Source organism: Saccopteryx bilineata, chromosome 3 (assembly GCF_036850765.1).
Source record: "Saccopteryx bilineata isolate mSacBil1 chromosome 3, mSacBil1_pri_phased_curated, whole genome shotgun sequence".
NCBI lineage: Eukaryota > Metazoa > Chordata > Mammalia > Chiroptera > Emballonuridae > Saccopteryx > Saccopteryx bilineata.
The window spans coordinates 207,311,038-207,327,925 of record NC_089492.1 but is presented as its reverse complement, the minus strand read 5'-3'; the positions used below and the strand labels follow the sequence as shown (position 1 = coordinate 207,327,925).

Sequence of the window (16,888 nt, the reverse complement as noted above, 5' to 3'; positions counted from 1 at the left end):
GTTGTAAATGACCCTATGTCATCATTTCTTATGGCTGAGTAGTATTCCATTGTATATATGTACCACATCTTCTTTATCCAGTCCTCTATTGAGGGGAACTTTGGTAGTTTCCATGTCTTAGCCACTGTTAATAATGTTGTGATAAACATGGGGCTGCATATGTCTTTACATACCAATGTTTTCGAGTTTTGGGGGTAGATACCCAATAGAGTGATTGCTGGGTCAAAAGGTAGTTCCATTTTTAATTTTTTGAGGAACTACCATACTTCCTTTCATAATGGTGTACTAATTTGTAATCCCACCAGCAGTGAATGAGGATTCCTTTTTCCCCACAGCCTCTCCAACACTTGTAATTACCTGTCTTGTTGATAACAGCCAATCTAACAGGTGTGAGGTGGTATATCATTCTGGTTTTGATTTGCATTTCTTACATAGCTAGTGAAGATGAGCACCTTAAACCTGTTGGCCATTTGTGTGTCCTCTTGGGAGAAGTGTCTGTTCATGTCCTCTCCCCATTTCTTAATTGGATCACTTGTTTATCACTGAGCTCTGTTAGTTCTTTGTATATTTTGTATATTAACCCCTTATCAGAGCTGTTGTTTGCAAATATCATCTCCCATTTTGTTGGCTGGCTATTTGTTATAATAACAATATACTGTTATAATAACAGTATAATAACAGCCAGATATTATAATACCTCCAGCTTTGTTCTTTTTTTCTCAGAAGTGCTTTGGCTATTTGAGGTTTTTTATGGTTCCATACAAACTTGGTGATATTTTGTTTCACTTCTTTAAAAAATGAGGCCCTGGCCGGTTGGCTCAGCGGTAGAGCGTCGGCCTAGCGTGCGGAGGACCCGGGTTCGATTCCCGGCCAGGGCACACAGGAGAAGCGCCCATTTGCTTCTCCACCCCTCCGCCGCGCTTTCCTCTCTGTCTCTCTCTTCCCCTCTGCAGCCAAGGCTCCATTGGAGCAAAGATGGCCCGGGCGCTGGGGATGGCTCTGTGGCCTCTGCCTCAGGCGCTAGAGTGGCTCTGGTCACAACATGGCGACGCCCAGGATGGGCAGAGCATGGCCCCCTGGTGGGCAGAGCGTCGCCCCTGGTGGGCGTGCCGGGTGGATCCCAGTCGGGCGCATGCAGGAGTCTGTCTGACTGTCTCTCCCTGTTTCCAGCTTCAGAAAAATGAAAAAAAAAAAGATATTGGAATTTTGATGGAAATTGCATTAAATTTGTATATTGCTTTGGGTAATATGGCCATTTTAACTATGTCGATTCTTCCAGTCCATGAACATGGAATATTTTTCCATTTCATTTTGTCTTTTTCAGTTTCCTTTAATAATGCTTTGTGGTTTTACATTCTTTGTTAGGTTTATTCCTAGGTATTTTATTTTATTTTTTGTTGCAACTGTAAAAGGGATTTTTTAAATTTCATTTTCCAAAGTTTTATTGTTTGCATATATGAAAGCAGTAGACTTCTCTGTATTGATTCTGTATCCTGCGACCTTACTGTATTGGTTTATTGTTTCTATTAGTCTTTATGTGGAGTCTTTGGGTTTTTTCTATATACAGGATCATGGCATCTGCAGAAAGTAAAACCTTTACTTCTTCTTTTCTAATCTGAATGCCTTTTCTTTCTTTCTTTTGTCTGATGTCTCTTGCTAAAACTTCCAGCACTGTGTTGAATAGGAATGGAGAGAGTGGGCAGCCTTGTCTTATTCCTGATTTTAGAGGAAAAGCTTTCAGTTTTTCACCATTTAGTATGATATTAGCTAATGGTTTGTCATATATGGCCTTTATTATGTTGAGGTATTTTTCTTCTGTACCCATTTTATTGAGTGTTTTAAACATAAAGGAATGTTGTATCTTATCGAATGCCTGCTCTGTGTCTATTGATAGGATCATATGTTTTTTGTTCTTTGTTTTGTTGATGTGGTGTATAATGTTAATTGATTTATGTATGTTGAACCATCCTTGTCCTACTGAAATGAATCCCACTTGATCATGATGTATTATTTTTTAATGTGTTGTATTCGATTTGTTAGTATTTTGTTTAGAATTTTTGCATCTGTCTCCATTAGAGATAGTGGTCTGTAGTTTTCTTTTTTTGTAATGTCCTTGCCAGGTTTTGGCGTGAGGGTTATGTTGACCTCATAAAATGTGTTAGGGAGTATTGCTTCTTTTCTATTTCTTGGAAGACTTTGAGAAGGATAAGAATCAACTCTTCTATGAATGTTTGGTAGAACTCACTAGTGTAGCCGTCTGGCTCAGGACTTTTATTTTGGGGGAGATTTTTGATAGTTGTTTCTATTTCCTTCCTGCTTATGGGTCTGTTTAGGCTTTCTACTTCTTGGTGACTCAGTCTAGGAAGATTGTGTAGTTCTAGGAAGTTATCCATTTCTTCTAGATTGTTGAATTTAGTGCCATATAATTTTTCATAGATTTCTACAGTGATCCTTTGTATGTCTATGATATCTGTGATAATTTCTCCTCTTTCATTTCAGATTTTATGAGTCCTTTCTCTTTTTTCCTTAGTGAATCTAGCCAGCGGTTTGTCAATTTTATTGATATTTTCAAAGAACCAGCTCTTTGTTGCATTAATTTTTTCTGTAGTTTTTCTGTTCTCTATTTCATTTATTTCTGCTCTAATTTATACTATGTCTTTTTTTCTGCTGATTTTGGGTTGCCTTTGTTTTTTTTTTTCTAGTTCCTTAAGATATGATGTTAAGCTGTTTATTTGGTATTTTTCTTGTTTCTTGATATAAGCCTATAATGATATAAACTTCCCTTTTATTACTGTTTTTGCTGCATCCAGAAATTTTGATATGTTGTATTATCATTTTTGTTAGTCTGAATATATCTTTTAATTTGAGTATCTTTGGAGAAATATCTGTTCAAGTCCTTTGCCCTTTTCTAATTAGTTTGAGCTGTTGTTATGTTGATTTTAGTTCTTTATATATTCTGGATATAATCCCTTATCAGATATATGATTTGCAAATACTTTCTTCCATTTTGTGGCTTGTCTTTTCACTTTGTTGTTAGTGTCCTTTCATGAACAAAAGTTTTAATTTTGAAGTCCTGTTTATCTATTTTTTTCTTTTTAAAAAAATTTTTATGTATTGATTTTAGCAAGAGAGGAAAGGAGAAAGAGAGAGAGATAGAAATATTAGGCTGTTCTTGTATGTGCCCTGACCGGGGATCGAACAGGCATGGGCTTTGGGATGATGCTCTAACCAACTGAGCTATCCAGCCAGGACTATTTTTTTCTTTTTTGTGCTTTTGGCGTCATATTTGAGTAGTCATTGCAGAATTATTGTCATAAATCCTTTTCCCTTATGTTTTTTTTCTAAGAATTTTATAGTTTTAGTTCTTATGATTAGATCTTTGATCCATTTTGAGTTAAGAAGTAAGTCTTTTAAATGATCTTAACCTTGGGTTTCTTAACCCCTAAAGAAAGACATTACCTGTCCTACAGAATTATGAGCATTAAGTGAATAATGGAAGTTAATATTAAGTGATATAAAAATCCTAAAACAATAAAAGGCTAAATTGTGGAATCAGCCTTGATATTGTAAAATAAGCTAACCTAACAATGATGAAAATAAAAATAACCATAACAACTTACCTGAAGTGTGCCAACCTTTTCTTCTTTTAATAAAATCAAATTAAATTTGTGTCTGTTTGAGGGCATTTTTAAAAAGTAAAGTTTGTTGTACAGTAAAATCCTGAGCAACTTTCTGGAAGCGCCAGCCTTCAGGAATCAGTTTGAATTCAGAAGTCTCAAAAATAGGAGGTCATGGAGGTGAACAGAATATTTTGCAGCTCCTAATTCCTCATCTCAGATCCTCCTCAATCTACTGTAATCTTGTTTCTGCTTTTCTTCATGGGAAAACAGGCTGATTGAGGTCATCAGTGACCACATTCATTACCAGGTTTTGGTCTTGTTCCCTCTTGTAGTGGTTAAGGAGAAAGACTCAAATCAGACTGTTTATGATTGACTCTTATTAGCTTTCTGGCCTTACATAAAGTTGTGTACCTTCTCTGTGTTATCATTTCTTCACTTTTGAAATGGGGAAAGCAACACCTACTGTAGTCTTTTAGATTTTGAATTGAAAATTGGAGTCCTTAAAAATAGCCGTTTTTGGAGTTCAGAGCATCCTTGTAGGTTCTAATAAAATGTAAAATAATAAAGGAACTATGATTATTTCTCATGGGTGATCTTATTTAAATATTATAGTAATATCTAAGGCTTTTACTAAACATTACTTTTAATAAATTTTTATTAATTTTAATGGGGTAACATCAATAAATCAGGGTACATATATTCAAAGAAAACATGTCCAGGTTATCATCTCATTCAATTATGTTGCATATCCATCACCCAAAGTCAGATTGTCCTCTGTCACCTTCTATCTAGTTTTCTTTATGCCCTCCCCTCCCCTCCCCCTCCCCCTCCCCCTCTCCCTCCACCCCCCCCCCCCTTACCACCACACTTTTGACCATGTCTCTTGGTCTCGTTTTTATGTCCCACCTATGTATGGAATCATGCAGTTCTTGGTTTTTTCTGATTTACTTATTTCACTTCATATAATGTTATCAAGATCCCACCATTTTGTTGTAAATGATCTGATGTCATCATTTCTTATGGCTGAATAGTATACCATAGTGTATATGTGCCACATTTTCTTTATCCAGTCTTCTATTTTTTTTTTTACAGTGATTAAGGCCTTTAAGCAAACTCTTGGCCAATACAGCAAGAATCCATAAAAGAGTAGTGTCCTTAACATGTTCACCAAGTCCAAGTTGGCACCCACACCATTCCAAATCCCTGCAAATACAACCCAACTCTAGTTCAGTCTGTTAGGAGCTGTCCCAAGGAGCAGGAGTCCAGGAAAAGTCCTCATGGCACTGGAATTGTTGTCACAATTCTATACTTTGCAGCTCACGTCCAAGTCCCAATGACTGCTGCTTCTAGCTGATAATGATTCAGGTAGACTGGAAAAGCCATCTGCAGCATGTGTGGAGATGGAGCTTCTGTTCTCCTCTGCCTGGACAGATGAGACCAGGTTGCTTTTTCCTGGAGCTCTGCGACTGTGGCATGGTAAAGAGAACCTTGGGATACACTAAGCTGGGTGGCAAAGGTAGATTCATAATAGAAGTTGGCAAAGGGGGGAAAGAGAGCTCTAAATTAGGAGTAGGTCCCAACCTGAAATATGAATGGGGCATTGAGGTAGGAGAAATAAAGGAAACACTATATATTAAACAAAGCCGCAGAAAATAGGGCTATCAACACCCACAACAGAGATCTTCGAGGGAAGAATAAAAAGCCTGACTATTCAGGCAAGACATAGTTAAGTGGCCCTTGTGTAAGTGAGATCAGTTTACCTGCTTCTTGGAAGAAATACCCTAGGCTCGTCCACAGTGTCGTAGATGGGGCCGCCCGCCCTGGGCACTTTTAGCCTTCAGTGGCAAACCCCAGCATTCTGGGTAAGGTTAGGTCATAGGTGGCTAGAGCAGGGCTGGAAGAGACTGAACCTTCCCTTAGAGGAGCGAGGGGGAAGCCTACCTTCCAGTGTCCCTGTTTCCTCACAGCAGAGGCATGTAAGCCTGGCAGGCTTTAGCTCAGTGACCTTCCTATTCACTATTGAAGCAGGACCCAGATGGAATCTTATGAGACCCCTTTGGGGTGTTGGAGCCTTTAAAGGTGTATCCTAAAAGCTGGTAGTTCACCCGATCTGTATTGGGCTTTTTCTGCCTCTTGGTACCTTAAAAGCCATGCTCAGAAGATCTCGCTGAGGGGTTTGAGGATCCCCATCCGCCTATATAAACCTTTTTCGTATATCTGGACCTATTTGGAAAAAGACAAAACAGTGTTATTAGCTGGATCAAATAAAAGAAGGTAGTAGTTTGCAGGAGAAAAAGATTTGGTGTCTCCTGTTCATCATCATTCAAAAGAAATTTAAAAATTTTTAAGTAAAAAGCATGATATGGTAGACCCGTCGGAGTTCCAGGATATGACTCCCCCCTTTTAAATTTTTTTAAATTGACCTTAAAATATTTGCTGGGTACACTTTAATAATACCTTGACTTTAACGATTGTAAGAAATACACATAATTTGAAAGGTTTGACAAAATACAGTAAATTCTTTTGCTACATATGCAGGAGCATTGTCAGTTTAACCAGTTTAGGAAATCCAATAATAGAAAAATGCATACAGACAATGAGCTATAAGATGCTTAGCAGCCTCTCCTATTCTGACAGAGGTTACTGTAAATCCAGAATAGGTATCCACTGTAACGTGGACATAGGACTGTTTGCCAAATGAAGGTATATGAGTAACATCCATTTGCCAAAGTTGTCCTGGTAGGAGTCCTTGAGGGTTAACTCCAAATGAAGGAACAGATTGTAGTATAGGACTAAACATTATTCATTCATATTTATTTTATTATTAAGATTTTACTTTTTTTATTTTTGATTTTTATTTTTTTAAATTTTTTTGTATTTTTCTGAAGCTGGAAACGGGGAGAGACAGTCAGACAGACTCCCGCATGCACCCGACCGGGATCCACCCGGCACGCCCACCAGGGGGCAACGCTCTGCCCACCAGGGGGCGATGCTCTGCCCCTCCGGGGCATCGCTCTGTCGCAACCAGAGCCACTCTAGCGCCTGGGGCAGAGGCCAAGGAGCCATCCCCAGCGCCTGGGCCATCCTTGCTCCAATGGAATCTCGCTGCGGGAGGGGAAGAGACAGAGAGGAAGGAGAGGGGTAGGGGTGGAGAAGCAAATGGGCGCCTCTCCTGTGTGCCCTGGCTGGGAATCGAACCCGGGACTCCCGCACGCCAGGCCGATGCTCTACCACTGAGCCAACCGGCCAGGGCCAAGATTTTACTTTTTTAGGGAAGTTCTATGTTCACAGCAAACTCGAGTGGAAAGGACAGAGATTTCCCTGGCCCCACCTACACTTCCCCTTTATCAACATTCTCCCCCAGTGTGGTACCTGTGTTACAACTGAGGAACCTGTGTTGACCCGTCTTCATCACCCAAGGTTCATAATTTATATTACAGTTCAGTCATGGTTTACATTCTATAGGTTTGGACAAATGCATAAAGATACATATTCATCATTAAGGTATCATATAGAGTATTTTCACTGCCCTAAAAATCCTCTGTGCTTTGCCTATTTGTTCCTTCTCTCTCTCCAACCCATGGCAACCACTGATCTTTTTACTGTCTCCGTAGTTTTGCCTTTTCCAGAATAACCTATAGTTAGAGTGGGATTTAGCCAGTTCGCTCCAGTTTGACAGACTGATACCTAATTTTTTGTTGAGTTAGGTGAACTGGTTGTTAAAATGGCACTTGTAATCAGGGTTCTCTCTAAGGTGGGTGCCTGGGCAGCTGCCCAATGTGGAAATCACAACTTTACATTCCTTACTCTTTTTTAGCGTTCATCTGTGCAACAGCATATTCTAAGTGCTGTAGTAATAATGTTCATTCCATCCACAGGTGAAAAAAATTTGATGGAACTATGCTTGTAATATTTATTCATTTCATAAAACATAATACCTTTGATGAAATACTTATTTTAATCCCCTCACATTTATTACTTCAGTAAACAAACATAACATAAAGAGAAAAAGTGGCCAAACAGCCAGGGGTGACAAGCTGTCATTGGAAATAAATAACAGTTTTATTTTTTTTGTCAGGCATTAATAGCTTTTATTAATATTTTAAAACTTATATAACAATCTAGTTTTGTGTACCTTTTTTATTGTCCTTATTTAAATATCAAATGCATGAAATAATAAACTACCTTTTGGTATATCATTTTTTTATACTTAAAACGATCATTAGGGCAGAGAACTGTTTGTTAAATTATTTGAATCCTACCACTGGTTAGAATCATACATTATATAGCCTTTTCAGATTGACTAAGCTTTTTTTTTTTTCATTTTTCTGAAGCTGGAAACGGGGAGGCAGTCAGACAGACTCCCGCATGCGCCCGACCGGGATCCACCCGGCATGCCCACCAGGGGGCGATGCTTTGCCCCTCCGGGGTGTCGCTCTGCTGCAACCAGAGCCACTCTAGCGCCTGGGGCAGAGGCCAAGGAGCCATCCCCAGCGCCCGGGCCATCTTTGCTCCAATGGAGCCTTGGCTGTGGGAGGGGAAGAGAGAGATAGAGAGGAAAGGGGGGGGTGGAGAAGCAAATGGGCACTTCTCCTATGTGCCCTGGCCGGGAATTGAACCCGGGTCCCCTGCACGCCAGGCCGATGCTCTACCGCTGAGCCAACCGGCCAGGGCCTGGACATTTCATATAAATTGAATTATACATTATGTGGCCTTTTGTGTCTGATTACTAAGCCTTTTAAATAATGTTTTTAACCATTTCAAAGTATATTAATGTTTAAAAAGAAATTTACAAGACCTCTATGAGGTAGATAGGAACTTTGTGATGTAACAGCAGTGTCAGATTTATTGTATCTTCATGACCTCAGTTTACCGTAGGATGAAGGAAAGAGGTTTAGAGGCCGCGGAGTGGAGATTTGGGAAAGTAGGGTTAAAGGGAAAATGGGACATGATGATCTATAAAAAATAATTCAGTCCTGTGGGATTTCTAAGACCATGAGTATTAAACTTTATTAAAGTGCAACTGCAATTAAATACTTCAGTTATATTTAAGAATTTAGAATTTAAAGATGGATTGTTGAACCTTCAATAGTTAAAGACTAAATCTCATTTCAGCAAGGTTGAACAGATGTCCAGATGATGCTCTTGGTTATTTTAACTCTTTAAATGGAAGCATATTGCTACAGTGTGCAGAAGGGGTATGATAAATTTATTTGTTTTAATAATTAAATAACAAATTAAAATTTGTTTTAATATAAAAAATATCTTTGTTGCAGTTATCTTTTGCAGAGGACTTCCATGTAATGGACATTTAAAGCACTAATTCTTGAAATTTGTATGTATATTTGAAATTAATGGTATTAGTAAAAATAACATTTTTCTATAAATTTTACCTAGTAGATTTTCTGTTTTAAAAATACAGTGTGCTTTTGAGATGCAAATTAGTGCCATCTTCACAATTGAATTTGAAGTTGCAACTATGTAGAGAAGATCAGGAGGATAACAAATCACAAGTAGGCTATCTTGTTGTTTGCCATGGCTCTTACCATTTCCTGACAGAAAGGTAGTTCTGGCTAAATTATTCCATGGTTCCTATCTGGTCTTTTGCCCTGATGAACTGTGCTGCTGGACTATAGGCATTGATGAGGACTTCTTTTACCTGGAAGGGTAAATGATCTGCCCCATACTTCTTTCCCTTGGGTTCTATCCTTTATCCTGCTTGTCATTCTTGGGGGTTCTTCCCTTAATAGTAAGAGCCCCCGATCCTATCTATAATACCATTCCCAAGGGAAGTAATTTCCAGCAGAACAGTATCTGCCAAGATAGTCTGCCAGGATTTTTATTTGTGTGTATATATCGGTGTTTTAATTTGTGTGTATATATGAATTGCTTTATATAACCAAGGTGGCTGAGAATATGCTGATTCAGAATATAATTTATAGTGTGTCAGCCATTTACCTATTGCATAAAATTTAAAATCTTCTCAAAGCATATAAAAGCACTTTGTACTTTTTAGCTTTTATATATTTCTAAGGACTTAAAATCAAGAGGCTCTTTTTTGATGGTTTTCTAAAAGTGTAATCCCTTAAAAATCTACTATACTTTATACCTTATTTATTAACTCATATCATTATGAATAGTTTTATATAACTTTAAAACTTGGTTATTCATATTGTTTTTCACTGCTGATATGATATGATAATGCCTTGTTTGAATATTATTTGTGTATGTTATATCTTTCAGCTGAATTTGTTGTATACATATCTGCTTAATTTATGATTTATGACAGATATTTGGACATCTGTATAATTCATTGCATCTTAGAGATGGAAGAGAACTTAAAGGCTTTTCTAGTTCTGATTGCCCACTTAAAACAGAAACACATCTTCAACAAATTTTTTTTACAGCAGTTCTTTTTTTTCTTTTTAAAGTCTTGAACTATTCAATTTTTAGAGAGGAGAGAGAGAGAGAGAGACAGAGAAGGGGGGAGGAGCAGCAAGCATCAACTCCCATATGTACCTTGACCAGGTAAGCCCAGGGTTTTGAACTAGCAACCTCAGTGTCCAGATCGACGCTTTATCCACTGCACCACCACAGGTCAGGCTCAACAAACTCTTGACATTAGGATATCATAATTTCTGCATTATTATAGTCATTAGTAGAGAATCTACTCTTTTTAGGCATCCCATTCTATTTTCTGAATAGTTCTAGCTATTTGAAAATGGTACCTTCAATCTACTTCACTATGTTAACTGTTTATTATAATTTTGTTTCTTTAGAAGTAGATGCTCTTTAGTAAAAATAGTCTTCAATGGTTTGAATATAGTTGTTATGGATCTCTTTACATCTTATTTATGTCAAGCAAACCCAGTTTTTTTTAATTGTTAGTCATGTTAGAGCATTTCCCTATCCTCATCACTTAGTGAACATGTTTGCATTTCTTGACTCCCATTTTTTTTCTTTCTTTCACTACAACCCCAATAAAGAACACATTTTATATTTCAACTCAGTACACCCATACATATCCATATATGTAAGTATATAGTTTCAATACATGTATGTAACTGAAACAAAAAGTTTCATAAGACAGTATATCTTTACACTAACATTTTCTGCTCTTTTTTTTTTTTTTTTTACAGAGTCAGAGAGAGGGGTAGACAGGGACAGACAGACAGGAACGGAGAGAGATAAGAAGCATCAATGATTAGTTTTTTTGTGTGTTTTTTTTTTGTATTTTCCTGAAGCTGGAAACGGGGATAGACAGTCAGACAGACTCCCACATGCGCCCGACCGGGATCCACCCAGCACGCCCACCAGGGGGCGACGCTCTGCCCCTCCGGGGCATCGCTATGTTGCGACCAGAGCCACTCTAGCGCCTGGGGCAGAGGCCAAGGAGCCATCCCTAGCGCCCAGGCCATCTTTGCTCCAATGGAGCCTCGCTGCGGGAGGGGAAGAGAGAGACAGAGAGGAAGGATAGGGGGAGGGGTGGAGAAGCAGATGGGCGCTTCTCCTGTGTGCCCTGGCTGGGAATCGAACCCGGGACTTCTGCACGCCAGCCCGACGCTCCACCACTGAGCCAACCGGCCAGGGCCAATCATTAATTTTTCATTGTGCGTTGCGACACCTTAGTTGTTCATTGATTGCTTTCTCATATGTGCCTTGACCGTGGGCCTTCAGCAGACTGAGTAGCCCCTTGCTCGAGCCAGTGACCTTGGGTCCAAGCTGGAAAGCTTTTGCTCAAACCAGATGAGCCCGCGCTCAAGCTGGCGACCTCGGGATCTCGAACCTGGGTCCTTCTGCATCCCAGTCTGACACTCTATCCACTGCGCTACCGCTTGGTCAGGCTTCTGCTCTTTTTAATTAAAAAAAATGCTGGTGATACCTACTGAATTGATTTTATCACTCCCTGATAGATTTCAACTTATAGTTTTGAAAACATTGTTCTAGTTTGTTGATGCTGGAGAACTGAAAGTTTCCAAAAGCTGGATGTTCGGGTGATCATTGCTAAAACAGGTTCTACCTTTATCACCTCAAAGGGAATATTCTGATGGTGATTATTAAGTAAAAGTTAACAGGATTTTCAAGTTCTTGGTAATGAATACTGTAAAACTAAAATGTACATAACTTTTATTTATTTTTTTTTCATAACTTTTATTTTTATCCTTAGGTGGCGACAGACAAGGTTGCAGAAAAGCTGAGTTCTACTCTCTCATGGGTGAAGAACACAGTATCATATACAGTCAGTCAGATGGCCAGTCAGGTGGCAAGTCCATCTACTTCATTACACACTACATCCTCATCTACCACACTGTCCACTCCAGCCCTTTCACCATCTTCCCCGTCACAGTTGAGTCCAGACGACTTAGAACTCCTGGCTAAACTGGAGGAACAAAATAGGTGAGTAAAGTTGCTTGACTTTTCTGTCTCTGATTATCACACAGACTTAACTGTTTATATCATAAGCAAAAATTTAAATAATTACTCATATTAAAAATATCTGGTTCCTAGGCCTTAGTCGACTGGCTCAGTGGTAGAGCGTCAGCGTGGCGTGTGGAAGTCCTGGGTTCGATTCCCGGCCAGGGCACACAGGAGAAACACCCATCTACTTCTCCACTGCTCCCCCTCTCCTTCCTCTCTCTCTCTCTCTTCCCCTCCTGCAGCCAAGGCTCCATTGGAGCAAAGTTGGCCAGGGCGCTGAGGATGGCTTCATGGCATCCGCCTCAGGCACTAGAATGGCTCTGGTTGCAATGGAGCAATACCCAGGATAGGCAGAGAATCACCCCCTGGTGGGCATGCCAGGTGGATCCCGGCCAGGCGCAATCAGGAGTCTATCGCTCTGCTTCCTGCTTCTCACTTCAGAAAAATACAACAACAACAAAAAATGTCTGGCCCCTAGTCTTTGGCTTATTGTTTATGAAAACCATTTAAAAGTATTCAAGTCTTTTTTGGAGAGTTTGGTCTTAAAACTAAAATTGGACTAAAATTTTCTTCTGGCTCAGATAGTGTTAGATACTTATTTTTTTAATATACTGTAGAATGTTTCCTAAATTTTTCGTAATTTTAGAAAATAATTTAAAGGCAAACAAAACCATCATGTTTGTTATAAATTCTCTAAATAGTCTCCTTTGGTTAAGTTGTAAAATAATTTTTTTTTTCTTTCTTTTTCATTTTCATTTTTCTGCAGCTGGAAACAGGGAGAGACAGTCAGACAGACTCCCGCATGCGCCCGACCGGGATCCACCCGGAACGCCCACCATGGGGTGACGCTCTGCCTACCAGGGGGCGATGCTCTGCCCATCCTGGGCGTCGCCATGTTGCAACCAGAGCCACTCTAGTGCCTGGGGCAGAGGCCAAGGAGCCATCCCCAGCGCCCGGGCCATTTTTGCTCCATTGGAGCCTTGGCTGCGGGAGGGGAAGAGAGAGAGAGAGAGGAAAGTGCGGCGGAGGGGTGGAGAAGCAAATGGGCGCTTCTCCTGTGTGCCCTGGCCAGGAATCGAACCTGGGTCCTCCGCACGCTAGGCTGACGCTCTACCGCTGAGCCAACCGGCCAGGGCCAAGTTGTAAAATAATTTAACCAGGATGGATATTATGTTTTAGAGTGGGAAATCTCTTCATACACTTAATTATGGAGGGCAAAGTACTTATTTGTATCATCTTCAGTTTCTTTCATCAGTGTCTTACAGTTTTTAAAATTCAGGTATTTTATATCCTTAGTTAAATTTATTCCAATATTTTTTTTGATGCAATTGTAAATGGGATTGTTTTCTTAGTTTCCCTTTCTGACAACTTGTTATCAGTGTATAAAAATAAAACCGAGCCTGACCAGGCTCTGGCACTGTGGATAGAGTGTTAAACTGGGACCAGAGGACCCAGGTTCGAGACCCTGAGGCCGCCAGCTTGAGCATGGGCTCCTCTGGTTTGAGCAAGGCTCACCAGCTTGAGCCCAAGGTCGCTGACTCGAGCAAGGGGTCACTCTGTATGCTGTAGCCCCCGGTCAAGGCACATATGAGAAAGCAATCTTTGAACAACTAAGATGCCACAATGAAGAATTGATGCTTCTCATCTCTCTCCCTTTCTGTCTGTGTGTCCCTATCTATTTTTCTCTCTGACTCTCTCTGTCTCTTGTCACACACTAAAAAGAAATCAATATCTGAATATTTGAATATTTATTTTGAATCCTGCTATATTACTGAATTTATTTATTAATTCGTGTAGTGGTTTTTTTTGGGGTTTTTTTGTACTTTTCTGAAGCTGGAAACGGGGAGAGACAGTCAGACAGACTCCCGCATGCGCCCGACCGGGATCCACCCAGCACGCCCACCAGGGGCGATGCTCTGCTCACCAGGGGGCTATGCTCCGCCCCCCCCCCCCCCCCCGGGTGTCGCTCTGTTGCGACCAGAGCCACTCTAGCGCCTGGGGCAGAGGCCAAGGAGCCATCCCCAGCACCCGGGCCATCTCTGCTCCAATGGAACCTCGCTGCGGGAGGGGAAAAGAGACAGAGAGGAAGGAGAGGGGGAGGGGTGGAGAAGCAGATGGGCGCTTCTCCTGTGTGCCCTGGCCGGAAATTGAATCCGAGACTTCTGCAGGCCAGGCCGACGCTCTACCACTGAGCCAACCGGCCAGGGCCTTTTTTTTATTTTTTGTTGGGATCTTTAGGGTTCTCTCTATACACGATCATGTTATCTGTAAATAGTGGTTTTATTTCTTGCTTTCCAATTTGGATGCTTTTACTTCTTCTTATCTGATTGCTGTGGATAGGACTTCCAGTAAATTGAATGGAAGTGGTGAAAACAGACATCCCTGTCTTGTTCCTGATCTTAATCGAAGTGCTTTTAGTTTCTGCCCATTGAGTATGATGTTGGCTCTGGATTTGTCATATATGGCCTTTATTATATGCAGCTGTGTTCCCTCTATTCCACTTTGCTGAGAGTTTTTTTTTTTTAATCATAAATGGGTGTTGGATTTTATCAAATGCTTTTTCTGCATCTTGTTGCTCTAATCATATGATTTTTAGCCTTCATTTTGTTTATGTGGTGTATCACATTTATTGATTTGCGAAGATGGTACCAACTTTACATCCCCAGAATATATCTCACTTGATTATTGTGTATGACTTTTTTAATGCTGAATCTGGTTTGCTGATATTTTGTTGAGGATTTTAGCATCTATGTTCATCAGGGATATTGGCCGATAATTTTCTTTCCTTTTGATGTCATCATCTGATTTTGGAGTTAGGATAATGCTGACTTCATAAAATGAGCTTGGGAGTCTTTCCTCCTTTTGAATATTTTGGAATAATTTTGGAAAGATAGGTGTTCTTCTTTGAATGTTTGGTAAAATTTACCCGTGAAGCTGCCCAGTCCATGACTTAGTTTGCTGGGTGTTTTATTATTATTATTATTGCTTCTATTTCATTAGTTGTAATTGGTCTTTTCAGATTTTTTTTATTCTTTCTGATTTAGTTTTGGAAGATTGAGTTTGTAGGAATTTATCCATTTTGTCCAAATTGTCCAATATGTTCTCATATAGTTCATATTATTTTTAAAAAATTTTATTTTTTAAGTTGAATTTATTGGGATGACATTGGTTTGCAAAACCATATGGTTTCAAATGTTAGTCATTTGTAATGTTTTCTTATAATCCTTTATATTTATTTGGTGTCAGTTGTGACTTCTCTTTCATTTCTTATTTTATTTATTGGGTCTTCTCTCCTTTTTCCTTAGTGAGTCTGGTTAAAGGTTTGTCAATCTTGTTTATTTTTTCAAAGAACTAGCTCTAGGTTTTATTGATCTTTTGTATTTTTTTTTTTAGATTTTATTTTGTTTCTGCTCTGATCTCTATTTTTTTCTTCTATTCACTATGAGCTTTGTTTGCTGCTCTTTTTCTATTTCCTCTAAGTGTAAATAAATACTTGAGATTTTTCTGGTTTCTTGAGGTAGGTCTGTAATGCTATGAATTTCCCTTTTATGGCTGTTTTTGCTGTGTCCCATAGGTTTTGGATGGTTGTATTCTTTTTTTTTTTTTTTTTTGTATTTTTCTGAAGCTGGAAACCGGGAGGCAGTCAGACAGACTCCCGCATGTGCCCGACTGGGATCCATCCGGCATGCCCACCAGGGGGCGATGCTCTGCCCCTCTGGGGCGTCGCTTTGCCGCAACCAGAGCCATTCTAGCGCCTGAGGCAGAGGTCACAGAGCCATCCTCAGCGCCCTGGCAAACTTTGCTCCAGTGGAGCCTTGGCTGCGGGAGGGGAAGAGAGACAGAGAGGAAGGAGAGGGAGAGGAGTGGAGAAGCAGATGGGCGCTTCTCCTGTGTGCCCTGGCCGGGAATCGAATCCGGGACTCCCGCACGCCAGGCCAACGCTCTACCACTGAGCCAACCGGCCAGGGCCTGTATTCTTACTTTGATTTGTTTCAAGGTATCTTATGATTTTTTTCTTGATCTCCTTGTGATTCCATTCATGTTTTGTGACATGTTATTTCACCTCCATGTCTTTGTGTGTTTTTCAGTTTTTTTCTTGTGATTGATTTCTAGTTTCATGCCATTATCGTCAGAGAAGATACTTGATATGATTTCAAGTCTCAAATTTATTGAGACTTGTTCTGTGTCCTCATGTGGTCTATTCTAGAAAATGTTTCATGGGCACTTGAAAAGAATGTATATTATGCTTCTTTTGGGTGAAATGCTCTAAAGCAGTGGTCCCCAACCCCCGGACCGTGGACCAGTACTGATCCATGGGCCATTTGGTACCGGTCCACAGAGAAAGAATAAATAACTTACATTATTTGTTTTATTTATATTTAAGTCTGAACAATGTTTTATTTTTTCAAACTGACCAGATTCCCTCTGTTACATTCGTCTAAGACTCACTCTTGACCCTTGTCTCATAAGTTCGACAATTATATTTTAAAATACCACAGTTTTTACACTGGTCGCATAATTTTATTTTGTGCATTTATCCACCCCACCCTAAAGGCTGGTCTGTGAAAATATTTTCTGACATTAAACTGGTCCATGGCCCAAAAAAGGTTGGGGACCACTGCTCTAAAGATGTCAATTAAATCCATGTAATCTAGTGTGTGATTTGAGGCTCCTGTTTCCTTGTTGATTTTTTGCCTGAAAGATCTATTGATTGATGTCATTGGGGTGTTAAATTCCCCTACTATGCCCGATTTTGACTTTCTTTATGTTCATCAAGATTTACTGTATATAGTTAGCTGCTCCTATGTTGGGTGCATAAATTTTTACAAGTGTTATTATCTTCTTGTTGG

The 16,888-nt window shown here is 39.8% G+C and overlaps 1 protein-coding gene across 5 annotated transcripts in view; it reads left to right on the top strand.

Moving 5' to 3' along the window:
- EVI5 (ecotropic viral integration site 5) overlaps positions 1-16,888 on the top strand; it is a 269,819-nt gene that overhangs the window by 51,248 nt on the left and 201,683 nt on the right. For all 5 annotated transcript variants that reach the window (XM_066268649.1, XM_066268645.1, XM_066268646.1 and 2 more), the window contains one exon: positions 11,788-12,017. In XM_066268649.1, coding sequence (XP_066124746.1) covers positions 11,869-12,017 — 149 coding nt within the window. In that variant the 5' untranslated portion in view covers positions 11,788-11,868. The remainder of the gene's footprint in view (positions 1-11,787; positions 12,018-16,888) is intronic.